Source organism: Schistocerca gregaria, chromosome 1, assembly GCF_023897955.1.
Source record: "Schistocerca gregaria isolate iqSchGreg1 chromosome 1, iqSchGreg1.2, whole genome shotgun sequence".
NCBI lineage: Eukaryota > Metazoa > Arthropoda > Insecta > Orthoptera > Acrididae > Schistocerca > Schistocerca gregaria.
This window is the reverse complement of record NC_064920.1, coordinates 1106239034-1106266408: the sequence shown is the minus strand read 5'-3', so window position 1 is coordinate 1106266408 and position 27375 is coordinate 1106239034. Positions and strand designations below refer to the sequence as shown.

General features: G+C 44.5%; 1 protein-coding gene and 1 non-coding gene across 3 annotated transcripts in view; one reads left to right on the top strand and one right to left on the bottom strand.

The window, feature by feature from the left end:
- The window catches only part of LOC126282979 (short-chain dehydrogenase/reductase family 9C member 7-like), a 168232-nt gene that overhangs the window by 72517 nt on the left and 68340 nt on the right, over positions 1-27375 (bottom strand). For both annotated transcript variants that reach the window (XM_049982236.1, XM_049982235.1), the window contains exons 4-5: positions 11881-12063; positions 1382-1514 (exon numbers count right to left, since the gene is read on the bottom strand). In XM_049982236.1, coding sequence (XP_049838193.1) covers positions 1382-1514; positions 11881-12063 — 316 coding nt within the window. The remainder of the gene's footprint in view (positions 1-1381; positions 1515-11880; positions 12064-27375) is intronic.
- Positions 22561-22635, top strand: Trnas-cga (transfer RNA serine (anticodon CGA)). The gene has a single exon. It is a non-coding gene; the product is annotated as a tRNA-Ser (tRNA).

Sequence of the window (27375 nt, the reverse complement as noted above, 5' to 3'; positions counted from 1 at the left end):
TTAACGAATATGTACGAACTATTTAGTTTCCAGATAACAGCTCTAAAATTCGTAACAATAAGTTGAATCGAACTGACAACAATGCAGAGCGCCTTCAGAAAAAGAAACCATGGAAGGGCAACGCTGGGTAAACAGAACATCGTATGCTGGCATCAACAATTTAGCGACACTGTCTTTGTAAACAGTAAAGCGCCGGTCGGCCTAATCCAAACGTGGAGCAGGTGAGAGAAAGTTACGTACCCAGCCCAAAAATATAAACGCTCTGCGCAAGCCATGAACTTGGAATACGGCACCAAACTGTTTGCAAAATTTTGCGACTCCGTTACATTTCAAACCGTACCGTCCACAGCTCGTGCAACCAGAAGATTGTGGCCGGTGCCTAGAGTGTCGCATCTCAGTACAGGAAACACTCGGGGATGGACATTTCGCCTCCAAGCTGATACTCAGCTACGAAGCAACCTTCACCTTATCTAGAAAGGTTAATCGCCACGCATGTGACAGTGTGCGTCACTGAACATGCTCATGAAATTGTGGCGCACGAACGAGATTCGCCAAAGGTTTCCTGTGCAGTGTCCCAGATGAAACTGTGTGGCCTGTGTGAGGAGACCATGTCTGATACTTCCTAGTTTCACGTGTTGCGCTTTTGCGCTTGTGATTGTTTCCACAACTGGCTACTGATTCCATGCATCTTCCAACAAGATTGGTGCACCCCTTCTTTGCAACATCGATGTTCTTCGCTACCTAACGACGAACTTTCGCATGGCTGGAGTGGACGTACTGGTGAAGATGACGTGGCTCTGTTTCCATTGACCACAGGTCGCCTGACCTAGCGTCTTGTAACTTTTTCATCTGGTGGTCCATGAAGGACCGTGTTTACGTAGCACCACTGCCAAGAAAAGTGCAACAGCTCAGAGAATGTATCAGTGCTATTGTGTTGACCAGTGACAGGATGTTGCTAGATAGGGTGTATTGGGTAGGGTGTATTGTGTGACTCATAGAACATTTCGAGAGAGCAAAATGCAAATTTTGCAGTACATTTATAGTAGTCCTACACTGTTATGTCACAAAGAGCTGTACATTCGCTGTGTCTCTCGACCGACCTTCTAATGAGTAAGTCCTCTTCGAAGAGACTCTTGCGTGAATGTCAAATGTGAACTCACATATATGGTGACGAATTACTGTCGATGTGATTATTGAGAAGTGAGATATTAATAAATACACGTAAATAAAAGTCGATATTATTCGAAGTGTAATTATTGAAGCCCAATTATTGTTAACAAGGAAGTATCTAGGGGCGTACATGAAGTTATTATTTAACTGAAGATCATACACCAGATGCTTGGTGTTCTTTTCCTGCTGATCCCTCAGCAGTCGAGCTTACATGTAGCTGGACGGCTCCACCGTGCAGACGGAGACGCCCCACTTCTTCATCTCGACACGCAGAGCATCGCAGTACGATATGACGGCACTCTTGGACATGCAGTACGGAGACAGTATCGGCATTGCTGTCCTGCCTGTGGAATGAACAAATTGACGACAAATGTACAGAAGCTATAAACCGACACAAAAAGACATAACACTTCAAAAAAATGGTTCAAATGGCTCTGAGCACTATGGGACTTAAAATCTAAGGTCATCAGCCCCCTAGAACAAAGAACTACTTAAACCTAACTAACCTAAAGACATCACACACATCCATGCCCGAGGCAGGATTTGAACCTGCGACCGCAGCGGTTGCACGGTTCTTGACTGTAGCGCCTAGAACCGCTCGGCCACTCCGGCCGGCAAGCATTGATTCACTCCCTGCAGAACACCAGTGCTGTGCAGAAAGCGGTTTGATAAACCCTCCTCTAGACGCAGCTGGGAACTGTAGTGCCATCTGCTGAATGTGATGACTGATGTAGACGACAACATGGTGGTGGCTGCAATTTCATTGTAAATAATATCACGTGTACTGGCATCAATGATGAATGGTGGTGCTCTCATTACAGTCTGTTCAAATGGCTCTGAGCTCTGTGGCACTTAACATCTGAGGTCATCAGTCCCCTTAAAGTTTAATTTGCTTTACCGATTACAACAGATTAATCTGTCATCTTCAGAAGCCGACAACATTTTGGATGCTATACACCGTTAGAACTTGATCACACATATATGTAAAGGGTAAGAATTGTATTACAAAAAACCTACTTAATATTGGTGTACCAGATGTCATTCTTCACAGAAGCATAAAATGAGGTGTCCGAAAGTCATGCGATAGCCATATGCTCATAGACTTATCAGCCAGAAGATTATGACTATCGGCCTACTATCGATATAAACCCGTTCCAGGCGAAAGCAGCATGACCTGACGAGAAGTGACTGCTAGTCAGAGATGCGCACGGCGCGTGTAATATCAGTGAGAGTGCTGTCTGTGTCTAAAATGGAGAAGGCGCACCATCCATCTGAGTTTAACTGAGGGCAGCTACATGAGCGTCGAGGGTCGACGGAACTCGTCTGGCAGTGTCCCATCCACCGCTCTGGAGTCTGAACATGACTTTGTGAAAGAGTCGAAACCGGTCACTCACTCCAAAAAATAATTGCGTTCAAGACTGTTTTCAATTTTAATTTCAACAAATTTTAAGATCGCTGACAAAGTTTTCAAAAATTTCAAAAATTTTAACTGACAGCAGATTGTGATGGCTTAGAGGCTCTACCCCAGCATTTTGGAAACGGCACCACTAGTCGGGTGTTCGAGGAGTGCTGTTGTGAGTGTCTTCATCACGTGGTGAAACAAAGGTGAAACCACTTTCAGACGTCGTGGCGTTGGGCGGTCACGTCTCGCAACAGACGTCGGACGCTGTAGGCTAGGCAGACTGGTAAAACAGGACAAGTGGCGGAACTAACGTCAGACTTTAATGCTGGGAAGAGTTAAAAAATGGTTCAAATGGGTCTGAACACTGTGGGACTTAACATCTGAGGTCATCAGTCCAGTAGAACTTTTGTTGTTGTGGTCTTCAGTCCTGAGACTGGTTTGATGCAGCTCTCCATGCTACTCTATCCTGTGCAAGCTTCTTCACCTCCCAGTACCTACTGCAACCTGCATCCTTCTGAAACTGCTTAGTGTATTCATCTCTTGGTCTCCCTCTACGATTTTTACCCTCCACGCTGCCCTCCAATACTAAATTGGTGATCCCTTGATGTCTCAGAACATGCCCTACCAACCGATCCCTTCTTCCAGTCAAGTTGTGCCACAAGCTCCTCTTCTCCCCAATCCTATTCAATACCTCCTCATTAGTTATGTGATCTACCCATCTAATCTTCAGCATTCTTCTGTAGCACCACATTTCGAAAGTTTCTATTCTCCTCTTGTCCAAACAATTTATCGTCCATGTTTCACTTCCATACATGGCTACACTCCAAACAAATACTTTCAGAAACGACTTCCTGACACTTAGATCTATACTCGATGTTAACAAATTTCTCTTCTTCCCAAACGCTTTCCTTGCCATTGCCAGTCTACATTTTATATCCTCTATACTTCGACCATCATCAATTATTTTGCTCCCCAAATAGCAGAACTCCTTTACTACTTTTAATGTCTCATTTCCTAATCTAATTCCCTCAGCATCACCCGACTTAATTCGACTACATTCCATTATCCTTGTTTTGCTTTTCTTGATGTTCATCTTATATCCTCCTTTCAAGACACTATCCATTCCGTTCAACTGCTCTTCCAAGTCCTTTGCTGTCTCTGAGAGAATTACAATGTCGTCAGCGAACCTTAAAGTTTTTATTTCTTCTCCCTGGATTTTAATACCTACTCCGAATTTTTCTTTTGTTTCCTTTACTGCTTGCTCAATATACAGATTTAATAACATCGGGGAGATGCTACAACCCTGTCTTACTCCCTTCCCAACCACTGCTTCCCTTTCATGTCCCTCTACTCTTATAACTGCCATGTGGTTTTTGTACAAATTGTAAATAGCTTTTCGCTCCCTGTATTTTACCCCTGCCACCTTTAGAATATGAAAGAGAGTATTCCAGTCAACATTATCAAAAGCTTTCTCTAAGTCTACAAATGCTAGGAACTTAGGTTTGCCTTTCCTTAATCTAGCTTCTAAGATAAGTCGTAAGGTCAGTATTGCCTCACGTGTACCAATATTCTTACGGAATCCAAACTGATCTTCTCCGAGGTTGGCTTCTACTAGTTTTTCATTCGTCTGTAAAGAACTCGTGTAAGTATTTTGCAGCCGTGCCTTATTAAACTGATTGTTCGGTAATTTTCACATCTGTCTACACCTGCTCTCCTTGGGATTGGAATTATTCTATTCTTCTTGAAGTCTAAGGGTATTTCGCCTGTTTCATACATCTTGCTCACCAGATGGTAGGGTTTTGTCAAGAGTGGCTCTCCCAAGGCTGTCAGTAGTTCTAATTCAATGTTGTCTACTCCCGGAGCCTTTTTTCGACTCAGGTCTTTCAGTGCTCTGTCAAACTCTTCACGCAGTATCGTATCTCCCATTTCATCTTCATCTACATCCTCTTCCACTTCCATAATATTGCCCTCAAGTACATCGCCCTTCTATAGACCCTCTATATACTCCTTCCACCTTTCTGCTTTCCCTTCTTTGCTTAGAACTGGGTTTCTTTCTGAGCTCTTGATATTCATACAAGTGGCTCTCTTTTCTCCAAAGGTCTCTTTAATTTTCCTGTAGGCAGTATCTATCTTACCCCTAGTGAGATAAGCCTCTGCATCCTTACATTTGTCCTCTAGCCATGCCTGCTCAGCCATTTTGCACTTCCTGTGAATCTCATTTTTGAGACGTTTGTATTACTTTTCTCCTTTCATCAATTAAAGTCAATATTTCTTCTGTTACCCAAGAATTTCTACCAGCCCTCGTCTTTTTACCTACTTGATGCTCTGCTGCCTTCACTACTTCATCCCTCAGAGCTACCCATTCTTCTTCTACTGTATTTCTTTCCCCCATTCCTGTCAATTGTTCCCTTATGCTCTCCCTGAAACTCTGTACTACCTCTGGTTCTTTCAGTTTATCCAGGTCCCATGTCCTTAAATTTCCACCTTTTTGCAGTTTCTTCAGTTTTAATCTACAGTTCATAACAAATAGATTGTTGTCAGAGTCCACATCTGCCCCTGGAAATGTCTTACAATTTAAAACCTGGTTCCTAACTCTCTGTCTTACCATTATATAATCTGATACCTTCTAGTATCTCCAGGATTCTTCCATGTACACAACCTTCTTTAATGATTCTTGAACCAAGTGTTAGCTATGATTAAGTTGTGCTGTATGCAAAATTCTACCAGGCGGCTTCCTCTTTCGTTTCTTATCCCCAATCCATATTCACCTACTACGTTTCCTTCTCTCCCTTTTCCTAGTGACGAATTCCAGTCACCCATGACTATTAAATTTTCATCTCCCTTCACTATCTGAATAGTTTCTTTTATTTCATCATACATTTCTTCAATTTCTTCGTCATCTGCAGAGCTAGTTGGCATATAAACTTGTACTACTGTGGTAGGCGTGGGCTTCGTATCTATCTTGGCCACAATAATGCGTTCACTATGCTGTTTGTAGTAGCTTACCAGCATTCCTATTTTCCTATTCATTATTAAACCTACTCCTGCATTACCCCATATGACTTTGTGTTTATAACCCTGTAGTCACCTGACCAGAAGTTTTGTTCCTTCTGCCACCGAATTTCACTAATTCCCACTATATCTAACTTTAACCTATCCATTTCACTTTTTAAATTTTCTAATCTACCTGCCCGATTAAGGGATCTTACATTCCTTGCTCCGATCCGTAGAACGCCAGTTTTCTTTCTCCTGATAAAGACATCCTCTCGAGTAGTCCCCGCCCGGAGATCCGAAGGGGGGACTATTTTACCTCCGGAATATTTTACCCAAGAGGACGCCATCATCATTTAACCATACAGTAAAGGTGCATGCCCTCGGGAAAAATTACGCCCTAGTTTCCCCTTGCTTTCAGCCTTTCGCAGTACCAGCACAGCAAGGCCGTTTTGGTTAGTGTTACAAGGCCAGATCAGTCAATCATCCAGACTGTTGCCCCTGAAACTGCTGAAAAGGCTGCTGCACCTCTTCAGGAACCACACGTTTGTCTGGCCTCTCAACAGATACCCCTCCGTTGTGGTCGCACCTACGGTATAGCTATCTGTATCGCTGAGGCACACAAGCCTCCCCACCAACGGGAAGGTTCATGTTTCAAGGGGGTACTTAGAACTACTTAAACCTAACTAACCTAAGGACATCACACATCCATTATTAACAAGTTGTGCACGATAAGGGCGCGAATTGTCGTCCATGAAGACGAGTGCCTCGCCAATATGCTGCCGATATGGTTGGACTATCGGTCGGAGGACGGCTTTCACGTATCGTACAGCCATTTCGGCGCCTTCCATGACTCAGCGGCGTACGTCGGCCCCACATAACGCCACCCCAAAACAGCAGGGAACATCCACCTTGCTGCTCTGGCTGGGCAGTGTGTCTAAGGCGTTCGGCCTGACCGGGTTGCCTCCAAACACGTCTCCGACGATTGTCTGGTTTTGGCATATACGACACTCATCGGTGAAGTGAACGTGATGCCAATCCTGGCACCGCGCTGCATAGTGTCGTGGTTGCAAAGATTGACCTCGCCATGGACGTAGGAAGTGAAATTGCGTATCATGCAGCCTATTGTGCACAGTTTGAGTCGCAACACGACGTCCTATGGCTGCACGAGAAGCATTTTCAACATGGGGGCGTTGCTGTTAGGGTTCCTCCGAGTCATAATCCATAAGCAGCGGTCATCCAGTGCAGTAGCAGCCCTTGGGCGGCTTGAGTGAGGCATGTCATCGACAGTTCCTGTCTCTCTGTATCTCTTCCATGCCCGAACAACATCGCTTTGGTTTACACCGAGACGCCTGGACCCTTCCCTTGTTGAGAGTCCTTCCTGGCACAAAGTATCAATGCGGACGCGATCCAGCCGCGGTTTTGACCGTCTAGGCATGGTTGAACTACAGACAACACGAGCTGTTTACTTCCATCGTGGTGGAATGACTGGAACAGATCGGCTGTTGAACCCCCTCCGTGTAATAGGCGCTGCTCATGCATGGTTGTTTACATCTTTGGGCGGGTTTAGCGACATCTCTGAACAGTCAAAGGGACTGTGTCTGTGTTACAATATTCCACAGTTAACGTCTATATTCAGGAATTCTGGAAATTGGGGTGATGCAAAACTGTTTTTGAAGTGCGTATATACTTTAATAAAAAGCATGATAACTAAAGGCAAAGGAAAATTTGAGATTGCAAATAAATTTCAAAGGAACGATTTTACTTACAGCATACACGTGGACTCTGCAAGTAACTTTCTCGGACGGGCTTGTAATTATAGTGTCCGACAAACACGTAAGTCGAGAATTCTCATTCGTCGAGGTCAATCGAAACTCTCTTTTTTATGTGATGTATGATAACATATTTACATTCGTATGTCCCCTTTCTTGGTTCCGTACCAACTGACTAATAACCGAACCCTAGACTATCGCGGGGCAAAAGGCCTTCCCGTGAAATGACAGCATATGAACAACGTAACCCTCCCATCTATGCTGCAATATGCTTTAACGCTTTCTGGATAATTATTTTCAACAATCTACGAGTGTCTACAAGGAAACACTGGCCCATATGGACCGAGGATTCACAATGTGATGGATGCGTACGCGTCAAAGTATAGAAATGTCCCTACTTCATCACAGAGTGGAAAACTTACAACAGCCCCAAACAAATGAAAACCTTTAATACTTTTTAAACAAAATATTATTTATTGTGCCGAAGTGGTACAAAGCTGTATCACTTTTCAACATAATCTCCCCCAAGCTTAATGTAAGTCCTCCAGCGCTTACAAAGTGCATAAATTCCTTTAGAAAAAAAATCTTTTAGTAGTCCGCGCAATCACTCATGCACCGCGTGGCGTACCTCTTCATCAGAACGGAACTTCTTTCCTCCAATTGCGTCTTTGAGTGGTCCAAACATATGGAAATCACTTGGGACTAGGTCTGGTGAGTATGGTGGATGAGGAAGACACTCAAAATGCAGGTCTGTCATTGTTACAACTGTTCTACGGGCAGTGTGGGGCCTTGTATTGTCATGTTGCAAAAGGACACCTGGTGACAGCAATCCACGCCGCTTTGCTTTGATTGCAGGCCGCAAATGATTTTTTAGGAGATCTGTGTGTGGTGCACTGGTGACAGTGGTCCCTCTAGGCATGTACTGCTCCAAAATGACGCCTTTTTCATCCCAAAAGAGGGTCAGCATAACCTTCCCTGCTGATGGTTCTGTTCGAAACATCTTTGGTTTTGGTGATGAGGAATGGCGCCATTCCTAGCTCGCTCTCTTCGTTTCCAGTTGGTGAAAGTGAAACCAGGTTTCGTCCCCAGTAACGATTCTTGCAAGGAAGCCATCACCCTCTCGTTCAAAGCGCCGAAGAAGTTCTTCACAAGCACCAACACGTCTTTCTCTCATTTCAGGAATCAGGTGCTGTGGCACCCCTCTTGTCGACACTTTGTGAAACTGGAGCACATCATGCACAATGTGATGTGCTGACCCATGACTAATCTGTAAACATGCTGCAATGTCATTCAGTGTCACTCGGCGGTTTTCCTTCACTATGGCTTCAACTGCCGCAATGTTCTGTGGAGTCACAACTCGTTGTACCTGACCTAGACGAGGAGCAACTTCCACTGAAGTCACACCATTTGCGAACTCCCTACTCCATTCGTAGAATTGCTGCTGTGACAAACATGCATCACCGTACTAAACTTTTGTTCGTCGATGAATTTCAGTAGGTTTCACACCTTCACTACGCAAAAACCGAATAACAGAACGCTGTTCTTCCCTGGTGCAAGTCGCAAGTGGGGCGGCCATCTTTATACTGATACTGCGACGGTATGTGTGCATCTGCACTATGCTGCCACCTACAGGCCATTCTACACGCTGTTTGTAGCACGCTTACCAACTTACAGGATAACTGCGCGAAATTTCAATTTGTTATTACAAATTTAAGGTTTTCATTTGACTCACCGTCGTATTTAGGCCCTACGTGATGGGGAGAAAATTTCTTCTGTTAATTGACTCGTGGTGAGGACAACCGTCGACTCAATTATTCGACAAGATTTTTCAGTATGAAGTTGGATTGTCATTCTGATATTATTATAGTCAGATAAACGATATGATGAAAACGCTTCAAAACTACTCTTCTCTCACTGAGAGAGAAAAGGTCATCACATACCGAGAAGACTGCATCCGAATATATGCCGTTGTACGTCACTAGTTATGCTTGCCAATATATGGCAAAATAATGCGCTATGCGTGCTTTGCTGCCTAATTATGCTATGACAGAGAACCTTTTGTGGACAAACCAAGTTTATTTTCTGCAGGAATTTAAAATAATAATGTATGCAAAACGGCGTTTATAACGTGTCCAAGACGCCGAGAAAATTACTGATCCACTGGTTTTACGATATCACCCGAGCACTTGTATATCATTAACTGTAAAATAATAAAACTGTCTAATTTTAGATACGAAGTTCACGTGTACAATCCCTTTCTGAAAATTTCTATGGAATCGCAAATTATCCTTTATCTTTCCTTTTCAATCATTTTATGTAAACATTAATAAATAAAATACACTGAATATTATTTAAGTTTACTTGCAGCGTACGTAACGCAAAATTTAAAGAAAAGTATGTTTCGACAAGGACTCGAGACCACGGAGCTCGGATCACTCCTTCCGCTGCGCCAAATGCAGCCTGGAAACTACGGTAACGTAAGCAGTTCACGCCTCCCCAATCCCGGGACAAATTTGGTGTTGTTAGTAGACGGTGGCCAGCTGGAACTTCTACCTCTGTCATTCACATATCTGTCCAAGCCCTGCGTATAGCATAAATTTGAAAGGAATCGGCCATGAAGAGTAGGTGCGGTTCCTTTGTTAGTGAAAAAAAAAGTTCAATTGTGTGTGTGTGTGGATTCCAATGGGACCAAACGGCTGAGGTCATCAGTTCCTAGACTCACACACTACTTAAACTAACTTACGCTAACACACACACACACATGGCTTAGGGAGGACTCGAACCTCCGGCGAGAGGGTCTTTTTACTAGCCACAACGTTTTTGGTAAGGAATCCAAGTCCAGAAACGGTCCTGTTTGGATATAAAATTAGTGTGAACTCCCCCGCTTCACAGTACACATAAACTGAGGAGAGGGCGCCTTCGTCAGTCCCTGTCGTAATTATGACGTCACACACCATTTTCGCCCGACCACAACGACTACGAGAAATTAGTACATTCACAACTAGGAGGGTCGACTTAGTTACATCCGCATACTGTGCAGTGGGAGTTATGAAAGTGATCCGGTTTTACATCCAAGCGTCAAACGGTACTAAGTTCGGTCTACAACACCTAGAAACCTGTAATAGGAATTGTGTAACAAGATTAATACACCTTTCTAGACAACCACAGCCACCAGATTTCTAAGCAACTCAATTTAACGTAATTACAAACTACTGGCTTGGCGACATGATGTTGCATTCGTCATGACATGTGCCACGATCCGCTGGTGCCGAGTGAAAGAAAAATCAAGAAAATACGTAACACAAAATATGCACAATCATTGTAGATCGAGTGGAAGCAAGACAGGCGACTGTCTGGCATAAAAAGATTAAATCCTTAGGATTCGTGCATGCGTGCGTGCGTGTGTGTATGTGTGTATGTGTGTGTGTTTGTGTGTGTGTGTGTGTGTGTGTGTGTGTGTGTGTGTCCAGCATCTCCTCCTAAAACACTGACTCGATTCCAACCAAATTTAGTGCATATGCTGCATGCTACACAAGAATCAAACTCAGCACTGTGGGTTTTAGAATCTAACTCCTAAAGGACCAGGGATATGGGCAAAATATAAGCCGCCCTCCATAACAGGCATTTTTTGTGAGTAGTACTGGCGTGCCTTGCATTAGCTGTACATACTGATGTGGGCAGGTGACCAGACAGAGGGGGAGGATAGGACATGGATAATGAGAGGGTGGGAGAGACTGAGGTAGACAGGTAGAGGGGGGAGGAGAAGATGGACAGAGAGAGTGTGGAGGAGGCTGAGGTAGAGGGGCACGCAGAGGGGATGGATAGAGAGAGTGGAGAGATGGACAAGAGAGGAGGTGTGTTGTGCACGTAATATCAGCATATCTAGCAGGAGCTACATGTGCACACACATAGCTGAGTGGAGAGATGGAGGGGGGGGGGGGGGAGGATGTGGATAGTGAGAGATGTGGGAGGATGAGGTGGATAGAAGAAGGGAAGGAGGAGACAGAGGAGATGAATAAAGAGAGTGGAGATGAGGAGATGGAGAGATGGACAAGGGGGGAGGTGTGTTGTGCAGGTAATATCAACTATCTTGCAGGGGCTGCATGTGTATTGAGATAGCTGAGCAGAGAGACAAGGGGGCAGGGGAGGAAAGATATGGATAGTGAGAAATGTGGGATGATGAGGTGGACAGAGAAAGGGGAGACGGAGGTGTGCAGATAGTGAGGTGGAAGGAGGACACGGATAGAGAGAGGTGCAAGGAGGATACATACAGCGTGGAGGACGATGTGACGGACAGAGAGAGTGCGGAGGAGGATGATATGGACAGAGAGACTGGAAAGGAAGGTTATGGTGGAAGAGGCTAGAGAAAGAGATAAAGAATTTTGGTGGTGTATACATCCAGCAGACATTCACAATGGACAGGATGGGTCAGACTGAAGCTACATACAGTAGGGAAGCAAACCATGTTTGGCCAGTTAATAGCGCCATGTTACGAGCTCGCCGCAGCTGCTGTGCTGTCGTTTTCCGCTGCAGTGGTTTACGTACCCAGAGGACTGGCGACGATGACGATGCGGCCCTTGGCCTGCCGTATGAGAGGCAGACAGGCCTGAGTGACGCGCACCACGCCCACCGAGTTGACGGCCAGCGAGCGCTCGAACGCCTCCGGGGGCGCCAGCTCCGCCTCCCCCGCCTCCAGCACCCCGGCGTTGTTCACCAGCGCCCACAGCTCTGCGGAACACACGGTCAGTCCTCGCTCATGGGTTCTGTCGATCTGCACGGCCGTTGTGAGCAACCGATAGTGAAGCGAGATCAATGTTTATCTCTTACTACACTGTAGAATCTCAGCGTTACCACCATATCAACATGCAAAACGTTACGCCGATTCGTCACCACGAAATGAGTACCACATAGTGGCGTTCCGCATCTATGAACGTTAAGGGAAATATGTAAGCAGAGTAAAGGACAGTATGTAAGCAGAGTAGAGGAAAATGGGGAAGCACTGTAGCGATGATACGGGTCAAAAATCGGCCATCAGAAACGACTTTCACAGAGGGCAGATTGGGAAACAGCATCTCGAAAACGGCTAAGCTGTTCGGCCGTTCCTGGGCTACTTTCGTGAATATGTATGGAAAGTGGCTGAAGGAAACCGACATGGCGTGACGACAGAGTACAGTGCTGTTGCAGTTATAGATGTCTCGAAGCACATCGTTGAGCACTCACTCTTTGGCAAGGTGCTCTGCACCAGACGACAGTGTTAATCCAACGACATCTCCTGAATCAAGACTGCAGTGGATGTGGCCAGGACCTATTTAAGGCCCAAGCTACACAAATCGACATTTTGGACGCCAAGTTCAGAGGAGCTTCACAACTGTATGAGTTCCGTACAGGATATAAAACAGGAGTACCGGCCTCTTGAGAGGGTCAAGCTGTCAGTGGTCGTCAGTGGCAACCAAGAGCAAGATTGGTATACGTTTGTATCAGGAGAAACGGGTGAAAGGTAGTGCCATATGACAAGATGCTTGTGTGGAAAAATGACCTCGGACTAGCGCTGGGTGTGGCATCATCGAAATTAGAGTATGTATCAATGGAAACGTGTTGCCTGTACCAAATTTATTGTTACACCAGATTGATAGTCCTCACTGGGTATGCGGTCATCCAGGTGAACGGCTGCTTGGAACGATCACTATGTAGTCATGAAACGTCCTCTTAGTAATTTTTTATAAATGACAGTGCTGGAAAACCTCTACGTTATTCGATTTTCAAACAGCTGAGCAGAACTGAACTTACTCAGACATTTCGATCTTTACTTATTCTGATCAACACTAAACTGACACACAATATTTTTAGAGCAACGCAGTCTGACTTTCAATAATCACCACAAAAGAATGGCCCTGACTAACAATAACCAATACCTTTCATGAATCACTTACCTCACAAAAATCGTCGTTACTCGAACTACTGCAACACAGCAAGCGCCAATACTGCCAGCTAAATAAAAGATTCTAACTACAGAAGGCACTAACTACTGATAGGCATACTTAGCAAATGAAAGATTTTGATAGAGAACAAACAATGAATTTACCTTAATAATATTCAAAAGTCATCATATAAATATATCAGCATGGGGGCTATGTAAGTAAGCTGTTTAGGTTGGTAACGCCACGTAGCGCTCTGTATGAAAATCGCTGACTGTGTTGTGTGCAGTCTGTGGCTGGTTTGCATTATTGGAATATTTGCTATTGTAGTGTTGGGCAGTTGGATGTGAACAGCGCATAGCGTTGCGCAGTTGGAGGTGAGCCGCCAGCAGTGGTGGGTGTGGGGAGAGAGATGGAGGAGTTTTGAGAGCGATGATCTGAACATGTGTCCATCAGAAAGAGTAAATTTGTAAAACTGGATGTCATGGACTGATACATACATCAAAATGTTTCATTTGCCAACTATGCCTATCAGTAGTTAGAGCCTTCAGTAGTTAGAATATTTTATTTGGCTGGCAGTATTGACGCTCGCTGCATTGCAGTAGTTCGAGTAACGAAAATTTTTGTGAGGTAAGTGATTCATGAAAGGTATAGGTTATTGTTAGTCAGTTGGTAACGCCACATAGCGCTCTGTATGGAAATCGCTGACTGTGCTGTGTGCAGTCTGTGATTTTCATACAGAGCGCTACATGGCGTTACCAACATATAAACCTAAAGAACCTACTTACACAAGAGCGCTACGTGGGGTTACCAACATAAAAACCTAAACAACCTACTTACAGTAAGCTCAAGTAGTTAACGGAAGTTGCGTGACTGTGCGTAGATTTATGGTAATCCATACCTGCCACGCATTATCGCTACTGTATTTCGGTCCAATAGTGGATTAACACGTTATTAAGCTGGAGCTTAATGTGTCAATTCATAATTGCTAGTATGAAAAGTAAACTCTTGTTCCACCGACAAAATTTTGAAGGTTGTTCAGGGAGGGCTGTTAAGGTCTATTTTCTGAGTACTTTCATTCCATGGTCTCCAGCTGCTCGTTTCAGAGAAATTTTCTTTCGCGATCCAGAGGTAATAATGTCATTAGCTACTAGAGGACACTGAAATACGTTGAAGAGCCAAAGAAACTGGTACACCTGCGCAATATCGTATACGGCCTCCGCGAGCACACCGAAATGCTACAACACGACGTGGCTGGACTCTACTAATGTCTGAAGTAGTGCTGGAGGGAACTGACACCATGAATCCTGCAGGGCTGGCCACAAACCCGGAAGAGTACGAGAGATGGAGATCTCTTCTGAACAGCACGTTGTAAGGCATCCCAGACATGCTCAATAATTTTCATGTCTGGGGAGTTTGGTGGCCAACGGAAATGTTCAAACTCAGAAGAATGCCCCTGGAGACACTCTACAGCAATTTTCGACGTGTGGGTTGTCGTGGTTTCTTATTGGAATTGCCCAAGTCCGTCAGAATGCACAAGATCAGACAGGATGCTGACGTACGTGTCACCTCTCACAGTCGTATCTAGACGTATCAGGGGTCCCATATACCCCAACACTCGTCCGACCAGGCAACGTGTTTCCAGTCATCAACAGTCCAATGTCGGTGCTGACGGGCCCAGGCGAGGCGTAAAACTTTGTGTGCTTCGAAAGCCCATATCGATGATGTTTCGTTGAATGGTTCCCACGCATACACTGACGTTGAACGATTCTCTGCAATCGTCGTTGGTCCCGTTTTTGCAGGACCTTTTTCCGGATGCAGCGATGTGGGAGATTTGATGTTTTACCAGATTCCTGGTATTCACGGTACAGTCGTGAAATGGTCGTACGGCAAAATCCCCTTTTCATCGCCACCTCGCACATGCTGTTTGCCACCGTTCGTGCGCCGACTATAACACCACGTTCGGACTCACTTAAATCCTGATAACCAACATTTGTAGCAGCAGTAACCGATCTAAGAACTTCGCCAGACAGTTGTCTTGTAGAGGCGTTGCCGACCGCAGCACCTTATTCTACCTGTTTACGTATCTCTGTATTTGAATATACTTGCCTGATGCAGTTTCTTTGGCGCTTCCTTGTATAATTTCATTTCATTTGGTTTCTTACCTCCAGTCTATCTACCTGTCTGTATTAGGCTAAAAATTTCTACATTTTGGTACAAACGCCGGCCGTATATGTCATGGTTTTTGTTTGCAAACAAGATTTTTCCATCCACTCGCGGTACTTGGTGTTGGCAGCAGTAATGCCTACTTTACTCTTCGCCCTCTGGCTTTCAGTCAGTATCGCTCGGTTCTGTCTCGGGTTTGTTTTTCCAGGAGTGTTCATTGAACATTGACACTGCCGCGCACCAGTATGTGTAGGTTTATTGATCAATAGTAGGCCAATACTTTCATTATGAATGGGTTCACTGGATGCAAAGGTAGAGTAGCATACTGGCGACGTGGTGAGATGTTCCCGCAATGATGACAAACACATTACTTCTCCATCTGCAGATTATGTTATTATCCAAGCTGTGCGAACGTTGTAAGTTGCCCCAGCTCAGTGCATTCAATTTTAAGGCAATCGGATCTGTCGACGGAAGACAACTTACAAACAGATCATGTCCAGCAAAAGAATGGCTTGTTGGTTGGTTGATTTGGGGGACAGGGGCCAGACAGCGAGATCATCGATCTCGTCAGATTAGGGAAGGATAGGGAAGTCGGCTGTGCCCTTTCAAAGGAACCATTTCCTTGAAGCGATTTAAGGAAATCACGAGGAACCTAAATAATGATGGCCGGACGCGGGTTTGAACCGTCGTCCTCCCGAACGCGAGTCGAGTGTGCTAACCGCTGCCCCACCTCGGTCTGTCAAAATAATGAACCGTGTGTCTGGACAAAATTAATAACTAGTAGTGACAAGAATCCTCTGGAACAAAAGAGATAGTCCAGTGGCTAAGTTTATTAATCTTTCAACAACAGAACACCCCTAATTATGTCCTTCTCATTCATACTGACATAAAATATATAAATTCGTTTATTCCAGAGAAGCCTCTATTGTTTCTTGTTGATTCAGAACGAATCTGATTATAAATATACACTGAAGCGCCAAACAGACTGGTATAGGCATGCGTATATGTAAACAGGCAGAATACAGCGCTGCGGTCGGCAACGCCTACATAAGACAACAAATTTGGTAGAAAATCCGAAGAAATTCTGATCGTATGTAAAGTACACAAGCGGCAAGACGCAGTCAATACCTTCGCTGCGCAGTGCCGATGGTACTGTTACCGACGACTGTGCCGCTAAAGCGGAGTTATTGAACGCAGTTTTCCGAAATTCCTTCACCAGGGAAGACGAATGGAATATTCCAGAATTTGAAACACGAACATCTGCTAGCATGAGTTTCTTAGAAGTAGATACCTTAGGGGTAGCGAAGCAACTCAAATCGCTTGATACGGGCAAGTCTTCAGGTCCAGATTGTATACCGATTAGGTTACTTTCAGATTACGCTGATACTATAGCTCCCTACTTAGCACTCATATACAACCGCTCGCTCACCGATAGATCTGTACCTACAGATTGGATAATTGCGCAGATCGCAACAGTGTTTAAGAAGGGTAGTAGGAGTAATCCATCTAATTACAGACCTATATCATTGACATCGGTTTGCAGTAGGGTTTTGGAGCATATACTGTATTCAAACATTATGAATCACCTCGAAGGGAACGATCTATTGATACGTAATCAGCGTGGCTTCAGAAAACATCGCTCTTGTGCAACGCAGCTAGCTCTTTATTCTCACGAAGTAATGGCCGCTATCGACAGAGGATCTCAAGTTGATTCCGTATTTCTAGATTTCCGGAAAGCTTTTGACACCGTTCCTCACAAGCGACTTCTAATCAAGCTGCGGGCCTATGGGGTATCGTCTCAGTTGTGCGACTGGATTAGTGATTTCCTGTCAGGAAGGTCGCAGTTCTTAGTAATAGACGGCAAATCATCGAGTAAAACTGAAGTGATATCAGGTGTTCCCCAGGGAAGTGTCCTGGGACCTCTGCTGTTCCTGATCTATACAAATGACCTGAGTGACAATCTGAGCAGTTCTCTTAGGTTGTTCGCAGATGATGCTGTAATTTATCGTCTAGTAAGGTCATCCGAAGACCAGTATCAGTTGCAAAGCGATTTAGAAAAGATTGCTGTATGGTGTGGCGGATGGCAGTTGACGCTAAATAACGAAAAGTGAGAGGTGATCCACATGAGTTCCAAAAGAAATCCGTTGGAATTCGATTACTCGATAAATTGTACAATTCTCAAGGGTGTCAATTCAACTAAGTACCTGGGTGTTAAAATTACGAACAACTTCAGTTGGAAAGGCCACATAGATAATATTGTGGGAAAGGCGAGGCAAAGGTTGTGTATCATTGGCAGGACACTTAGAAGATGCAACAAGTCCACTAAAGAGACAGCTTACACTACACTCGTTCGTCCTCTGTTGGAATATTGCTGCGCGGTGTGGGATCCTTACCAGGTGGGATTGACGGAGGACATCGAAAGGGTGCAAAAAACGGGCAGCTAGTTTTTTATCATCACGTAATAGGGGAGAGCAAGTGCAGGGAAGCTAAGACGAAATGGCTGCAGGAAAAATGTGAAGACATCGAAAAAGATATGTTTGTCGGAAGGACAGACTCAGCATACAGGAAAGTCAAAACAACCTTTGGTGATATTAAAAGCAACGGTGGTAACATGAAGAGTGCAACGGGAATTCCACTGTTAAATGCAGAGGAGAGAGCAGATAGGTGTAAAGAATACATTGAAAGCCTCTATGAGGGTGAAGATTTGTCTGATGTGATAGAAGAAGAAACAGGAGTCGGTTTAGAAGAGATAGGGGTTCCAGAATTAGAATCGGAATTTAAAAGAGCTTTGGAGGACTTGCGGTCAAATAAGGCAGAAGGGATAGATAACATTCCATCAGAATTTCTAAAATCATTAGGGGAAGTGGCAACAAAACGACTATTCACATTGGTGTGTAGAATATATGAGTCTGGCGACATACCATCTGACTTTCGAAAAAGCATCATCCACACAATTCCGAAGACGGCAAGAGCTGACAAGTGCGAGAATTATCGCACAATCAGCTTAACAGATCATGCATCGAAGCTGCTTACAAGAATAACATACAGAAGAATGGAAAAGAAAATTGAGAATGCGCTAGGTGACGATCAGTTTGGCTTTAGGAAAAGTAAAGGCACGAGAGAGGCAATTCTGACGTTACGGCTAATAATGGAAGCAAGGCTAAAGAAAAATCAAGACACGTTCATAGGATTTGTCGACCTGGAAAAAGCGTTCGACAATATAAAATGGTGCAAGCTCTTCAAGATTCTGAAAAAAGTTGGGGTAAGCTATAGTGAGAGACGAGTCTTATACAATATGTACAACAACCAAGAGGGAATAATAAGAGTGGACGATCAAGAACGAAGTGCTCGTATTAAGAAGGGAGTAAGACAAGGCTGTAGTCTTTCGCCCCTACTCTTCAATAGAAAGGTTAAGTAGAAAGGTTCAGGAGTGGAATTAAAATACAAGGTGAAAGGATGTCAGTGATACGATTCGCTGATGACATTGCTATCCTCAGTGAAAGTGAAGAAGAATTAAATGATCTAATGAACGGAATGAACAGTCTAATGAGTACACAGTATGGTTTGAGAGTAAATCGGACAAAGAAGAAGATAATGAGATGTAGTAGAAATGAGAACAGCGAGAAACTTAACATCAGGATTGATTGTCACGAAGTCAATGAAGTTAAGGAATTCTGCTACCTAGGCAGCAAAATAACCAATGACGGAGGGAGCAAGGAGGACATCAAAAGCAGACTCGCTATGGCAAAAAAGGCATTTCTGGCCAAGAGAAGTCTACTAATATCAAATACCGGCCTTAATTTGAGGAATAAATTTCTGAGGATGTACTTCTGGAGTACAGCATTGTATGGTAGTGAAACATGGACTGTGGGAAAACCGGAACAGAAGAGAATCGAAGCATTTGAGATGTGGTGCTATAGACGAATGTTGAAAATTAGGTGGACTGATAAGGTAAGGAATGAGGAGGTTCAACGCAGAATCGGAGAGGAAAGGAATATGTGGAAAACACTGATAAGGAGAAGGGACAGGATGATAGGACATCTGCTAAGACATGAGGGAATGACTTCCATGGTGCTAGAGGGAGCTGTAGAGGGCAAAAACTGTAGAGGAAGACAGAGATTGGAATACGTCAAGCAAATAATTGAGGACGTAGGTTGCAAGTGCTACTCTGAGATGAAGAGGTTAGCACAGGAAAGAAAATCGTGGCGGGCCGCGTCAAACCAGTCAGTAGACTTATGACCAAAAAAAAGGGGGGGAGAGTGTGGTAGATATGATACGCGAATTGGGGTGGAAGTCATTACAGAAAAGACGTTAATCGTCGCGGCGAGATCTTTTTACGAGATTTCAGTCACCAACTTTCTCTTCCGAATGCGAAAATATTTTGTTGAGCCCAACCTACATAGGTAGGAATGATCATCAGAATAAAATAAGAGAAATCAGAGCTCGAACAGAAAGGTTTAGGTGTTCGTTTTTCCTGCGCGCTGTTAGGGAGTGGAATAGTAGAGAGATAGTATGATTGTGGTTCGATGAACCCTCTGCCAAGCACTTAAATGTGAATTGCAGAGTAGTCATGTAGATGTAGATGTAGATGTAGTGTTTGGCGCAGATCGATTACTGAAGCTACAATGGCAGGTTATGAAGATTTAAGTGAGTTTGAACGTGGTGTTGTAGTCGGCGCACGAGCGATGGGACACAGGAACTCCGAGGCAACGATGAAGTGGGGATTTTCCCGTATGACAATTTCGTGAGTATTCCGCGAATATCAGGAATCCGGAAAAACATCAAATCTCCGACATCTCTAAGGCCAGAAAAAGATCCTGCAAGAACGGGACCAACGGCGACTGAAGAGAATCTCTCAACGTGGCGGAAGTGCAACCGTTGCTCAAATTGCTGTAGATTTGATCCATCAGCAAGTGTCACCGTACAAAGCACTCAGCGAAACATCATCGATATCGGTTTTCGGAGCCGAAGGCCCACTCGTGTACCCTGGATGACTGCACAACACAAGCTTTTACGCCTCGCCTGGGCCCGTCAACGCTGATATTTGAATATTTGATTGTTGATGAGTGGATACATGTTGGGTGGTCGGACGAATCTCGTTTCAAATGGTACCGAACGGATGGACTTGTACAGCTATGGTGGCAACCTCATGAATCCATGGACCCTGCATGTTAGCAGGGGACTGCTTAAGCTAGTGTGGGGCGTGTGCAGTTGGAGTGATATGCCACCCCTGATAGTCTAGATTCGACTCTGACTGGTGATACGTACATAAGCATCCTGTCCGAAGACCTGCATCCATTCATGTCCATTGTGCATTCCGGCGGACTTGTGCAATTCCAGCACCACAATGGGATATCCCACATGTCCAAAATTGCTACAAAGTAGCCCCAGGAACGTTCTTCTGAGTTTAAACGCTTTCGCTGACACCAAACTCACCAGACATGAACATTATTGAGGATATCTAGGATGCCTTGCAAAGTCATGTTCAGAATAGATCCCACTCCTCGTTCTCTTACTGATTTATGGACAGCCCTGCAGGAGTCATTGTGTCATTTCCCTTCAGGCATTACTCGAGTCCATGTCATGTCGGGTTGCGGCACTTCTGACGGCTCGCGGGACCGTACTCCATATTAGGGAGGTATACCAGTTTATCTGACTCTTCAGTGTAATTTGAAAACAGTCGGATGTTTCGAAGAAAGACAACTTAAAACAGATCACGTCTAGCTAAACAATGAAACCGTGTGGCTCCTACCCGCAACATACCGATGATTAATTTCCACACGAAATTAATAACTAGTGATGACAAGAATTCTCTGCAACAAATAGTTCAATGACTTAATTCATTGGTCTTCTAACAGCAGAACAACCCTAATTACGTCCTTCTCATTCATACTGTCGTGAATTATAAATCCATTTATTCCAGAGAAGCCACTATTGTTTCATGTTGATTCATTACGAATCCGTGTATAAATATAGAAAGCTTACCTGTAAATTATTCCACGTTCCAATGCCCGCGCAAGAAACAGATATAAACAAGAATCACATAAGTTGACAGCTGGTATGGGTAAATCAATTGTCCTCGACACGAAAGACTCTTGAATCACTCTCATTAATCTGTGTACGAGGTTTGGTGGTACAATAACGGGACTGATGCTGTCACAGGGTAAGTGCGCATGCGTAAAAGTTGAACGATCACTAGCTGTCAAGTATGCAACCTTCTCAGTCAAATCCGGCCCTCTGTAGACAAATCAGTGCGTCCGTGACCTTCGTTTGGGTAAGAGTTGTTATTTTATTTTGTCGGAGAAAATGGTAAGGGTAATAACGGAGCAAAGAACTGTTGTGAAGTTTCATATGAAAGTTGGAGAAACAGCTACCGAAACCTATCTTTCACTAAAAGAAGTGTGTGACAAAGACAGTCTTAAAACGCATGCGAGTTTTTGAGTTTTGCAAGTGTTTCCAAAATGGCCAGGAAGACGCTGAAGATGACTCACGCCAGGGACGGCCTTGAACATTAAAAACGGATGAAAATGTTGAAAAAGTAGGTAATCTTATTCGATCTGACCGTCGATTGCGTTTTCTTTCGATTGCTGAAATTGTAGGAATTGATAAAGAATGCTGAAGGCAAATTTTACACAAATAATTTAACATGAGAAACGTGTGTGCGAAACTGCGGCCGAAAATTCTAACCGTCGAGCAGAAAGAAGGTCACCAAAATGTTTGTACTGACACTTTGAATACCACTGAAAACGATAGCAGTTTCTTGGAAAGAGTGATAACACGTGAGGAATCTTCATTTTTCACTTATGATCCAGAAGCAAATACACCCAATGTAGGGGCCCCAACTGCACAGAAAGCGAAAAGCGCTCGAATGACCCAATCAAGATTCAAAGGTCCCCAGTTCGAGTCTCGGTCGGGCACACAGTTTTAATCTGTCAGGAAGTTTCATATCAGCGCACACTCCGCTGCAGAGTGAAAATCTCATTCTGGAAACATCTCCCAGGCTGTCGCTAAGCCATGTCTCCGCAATATCCTTTCTTTCAGGAGTGCTAGTTCTGCAAGGTTCGCAGGAGAGCTTCTGTAAAGTTTGGAAGGTAGGAGACGAGGTACTGGCAGAATTAAAGCTGTGAGTACCGGGCGTGAGTCGTGCTTCGGTGGCTCAGTTGGTAGAGCACTTGCCCGCGAAAGGCAAAGGTCCCGAGTTCGAGTCTCGGTCGGGCACACAGTTTTAATGTGCCAGGAAGTTTCATATCAGCGCACACTCCGCTGCAGAGTGAAAATCTCATTCTGCAAAGCTATGATGATTATCTTTCGATACTCATGGAATTGCGCACCTTGGTTCCTGAAGATCAAACTACGAGTATTAACCAACATTATTAACTTGAGGTTCCGATAGCTGAATGGTCAGCCCCTAAGGGGCCCGGATTCGATTCCCGGGTCCGGCCGCGGTGGTCTCGCGGTTCTAGGCGCTCAGTCCGGAACTGCGCGACTGCTACGGTCGCAGGTTCGAATGCTGCCTCGGGCTTGGATGTGTGTGATGTCCTTAGGTTAGTTAGGTTTAATTAGTTCTAAGTTCTAGGCGACTGATGACCACAGATTTTAAATCGCATAGTGCTCAGAGCCATTCCATTCGATTCCCGGCTGGGACGGGGATTTTCTCCGCTCAGGGACTGGGTGTTGTGTTGTCTTCGTCATTTCATACCTATCCGGCGCGCAGGTCACCCAATGTGGCGTCGAATGTAATAAGACCTGCACCAAGGCGGTCGGACCTGCCCCGTCAGGGGCCTCCCGGCCAATGACCCCAAAATCTCATTTCTACCCTGAGGTTCACGCTCAACTCCGTGAGATAATAAGAAAAAAAGACTCGAACTATGGAAGAACAATTCATGGGTTCTGAATAGAGAGAACGCAGCGCTAATGCCGCATTGTCTGTTGAGACGTTTCTAGAGAAATACAGCATCACAGTGTTAGACCATCTGCTTTATTCGCCTGACCTAGTACCATGTGACTTACCTTTTCCCTAAGGTAAAATGTGAATTAAAATGGACAGGATTTCAGTCCGTTAAAACACTGAAGAAAAAAGAAAAGAAAGTCACGCGTTTTCAAGGAGATACAGGGGAGCATTTCCAGCACTGTTTCCATCAATAAAGGAAGAAAAGGGGAGTGTATTAAAGGTAATAACTAAATATGTACGTTCTTGAAATAAAATGTTGTGAGATGCCTATTATTGATGATGTTATTGGATGTGTTAATATTGTAAATGAAAATGATATATTTAAAGAATTGTGGTCAGAGAAACAGTTACTAGGCGCGTCCGTGCCTGCGATGGCAGCACTGTGGAGTCGTAGAATCTTTGACAATCAGTAGTTGAAAGCTGCGGTGTGCAGCAGGCAAGGACTTGCGGAGTGTGCAGTGTAATGCATGGATGCACTTTTGGAACTATGAGAGTTGCAGATTTATTACGAGGAGGAATGATGACTCAGAAAGATGGTTGGATAGCATACGGACACAAAAATAGGTTTTGTAATGGAGAACAAAGTATTATTTGATGAGATAAAATGTTCATTTTTATTTTTGTATACTTGTGTTGTTGGTCCACTTCACCCTCATCACACTCCAGTTATTGATAATTACTCTATTCCAGAATGAGATTTCCATTCTGCACCGGAGTGTGAGCTGATATAAAACTTCCTGGCACATTAAAACTGTGTGCCGGACGGAGAGTCGACCTCGGAACATTTGCCATTCGCGTGCAACTGCTCTAGCATCTGAGCTACCCACGCACGATTCACGAGACGTCCTCAGCGCTTCAGTTCTGTCAGTGCCTCGTGTATTACCCTCCAAAGTTCACAGAAGCTCTTCTGTGAACTTTGTAGAACGAGCACTCTTGGAAGAAAGGACAGTGCAGAGATATGGCATAGCTGAGGGATGTTTCCAGAATGAGATTTTCACTCTGCAGCGGAGTGTGCACTGATATGAAACTTCCTGGCAGATTAAAACTGTGTGCCGGACCGAGCCTCAAACTCGGGACCTTTGCCTTCCGCGGGCAAGTGTTCTACCATCTTACCTAACGCCATGTTCACACCTCCAATTCCGCCAATATTTGTGAGGAGCGGTTGTGAATCGTGCGTGGGTGGCTCACGTGGTAGAGCACTTGCCCTCGAAAGGCAAAGGTTCCGAGTACAAGTCTCGGTCCGGCACACAGTTATAATCTGCCAGGAAGTTTTAATTGCTCTAATGATTGATTTTCTGAGTAAATTTACTGTACTATGGAGGTTACTAGATTAAGTGAATTTTCATATTAGTCTATAATGTTTTTTGATAAGTTCCTTCCTAACTGGAATTCATAATACGTGATTTCCATTAATTTCTACACAAATAAAGTTTTTTTTTTAAAATAAAGGTGTCCTCAATTCTTGCTTGAGGCAGTACTGGTAAAAACTAGAAAAAATAGTAGGAAAGGCTTGAAACAGACTACTGGCCATTAAAATAGCTACACCACGGAGATGACGTGCTACAAACGCGAAATTTAACCGACAGGATGAAGATTCTGAGATGTGCAAAATGATTAGCTTTTCAGGGCTTTCACACAAGGTTGGCGCCGGTGGCGCCACCTACAACGTACTGACACGAGTAAAGTTTCCAACCGATTTCTCATACACAAACAGCAGTTGACCGGCGTTGCCTGGTGAAAAGTTGTTGTGATGCCTCGTGTAAAGAGGAGTAATGCGTACCATCATGTTTCGGACTTTAATGAAGGTCGGATTGTAACCTATCACGATTGCGGTTTATCGTATCGCGACATTGCTGCTCGCGTTGGTCGAGATCCAATGACTGTTAGCAGAATATGGACTCGGTGGGTTCAAAAGGATAATACGGAACGCAGTGCTGGATACCAACGGCCTCGTATCACTAGCAGTGAGATGACAGGCATCTTATCCGCATGGCTGTAACGGATCGTGCAGCCACGTCTCGATCACTGAGTCAACAGATGGGGACGTTTGCAAGGCAACAACCATCTGCACGAACAGTTCGACGACGTTTGCAGCAACATGGACTATCAGCTCGGAGACCATGCTGTGGTTACCTTTGACGCTGCATCACAGACAGGAGCGCTTGTGATGTACTCAACGACGAACGTGGGTGCACGAATGGCAAAACTGCATTTTTTCGGATGAATCCAGGTTCTGTTTACAGCATCATGATGGTCGCACCCGTGTTTGGCGTCATCACAGTGAACACACATTGGAAGCGTGTATTCGTCATCGCCAAAATGGCTTATCACCCGATGTGATGGTATGGGGTGCCACCGGTTACACTTCTCGGTCACCTCTTGTGCGCATTGACGGCACTTTGAACACTGGACGTTACATTTCAGATGTGTTACGACCCGTGGCTCTGCCCTTCATTTGATCCCTACGAAACCCCACATTTCAACAGGATAATGGACGACCGCATGTTGCAGGTCCTGTACGGGCCTTTCTGGATACTGAAAATGTTCGACTGCTGCCCTGGCCAGCACATTCTCCAGATCTCTCACCAATTGAAAGCGTCTGGTCAATGGTGGCAAAGCAACTGGCTCGTCACAATACGCCAGTCACTAGTCTTGATGAACTGTGGTATCGTGTTGAAACTGCATGGGCAGCTGTACCTGTACACGCCATCCAAGCTGTGTTTGACTCAATGCCCAGTCGCATCAAGGCCTTTATTACGGCCAGAGGTGGTTGTTCTGGGTACTGATTTCTCAGGATCTATGCACCCAAACTGCGTGAAAATGTAATCACATGTCAGTTGTAGTATAATATATTTGTCCAATGAATACCCGTTTATCATTTGCATTTCTTCTTGGTGTAGCAATTTTAATGGCCAGTAGTGTAAATATACAGGTGGTGCAAAACTTAAGTACGAATTTAACTTATGCATGAATGTCACTACGAAGTAACGGAGATAGATGAAACTTGAAAAGTATGTAAAAAGAAGCACTACAGTGTAGTAAAGAAGATAACAAATAAATACACAATGAGAAGAACAGAAATAACACTTTCTTTGACTCGCTGAGACGTGACTTACTTCCCCTGGATATTACAAAAGACTGGACATGATTTTTAATAGTGCGTGTGTGTGATCGCCACAGAGACCAGTACACGCTCTGCAACATGTTCCAGCGCTGGCCGCAAGGTTGGTTTGGGGCTCATGTGGGGGGTAGGGGGGGGGGTTTCCAATCCAAAACCCTTGCGGTTGACAACTGCTGTACGGTTGCTGGTTTAAGTGAACGTGCCGGAATACGTCTCCGCAATTCACCCCACTCGTGCCCGATGGGGTTTTCGTCGTGATAACGGGCAGGCCATCCCATTCGCCAATTATCCTGAGAGTTCCGAGAGTTCCGGATCCACCTGCGGGTCGTCATCCATGAAAATGAAATCACGAGCGAATGCATCCATGAAAAGACTCACATAGGGAAGGAGTACAGTGTATCAACAACATTGAGGCTACCGTGTTGGAATGTTTTGGAAGTCAGCACACCCAAGATGTGATGAGTTCGGGAGAGGTATAGCAGCACGTACACATACACCAAAGACCATACAATAGTTTTCCCGCCGTTTTTAATGTCCAGGGAACCATCATAAATCGCCGTGACTTCAGTGTAATTGTTGTCTGTGATGGAAGTGCCATTTCTGTTCGCCTGATAGCTATGTCTTTGTTACCGTTTGTAGTATACTGCAGCACTTCTTTCTATGTCTGGTCCAAGTTTCGTCGAGATACGTTACCTGGCGGTGACACATCATGCGAAAGTTACTTTCGTCCTTAAGGTTTTCATACCGAAATACTTCTTGATTTCTGTACACAGTGATAGGTAATCAGTTGTTTGGGCTGTCTTCCAGTTGTTTACTTTCTGCTGGTTACTTTTGACTGCGATGCTGTTGAGCTTGTTCTACAGACTCAATGTAGCGCTGAAACTGAC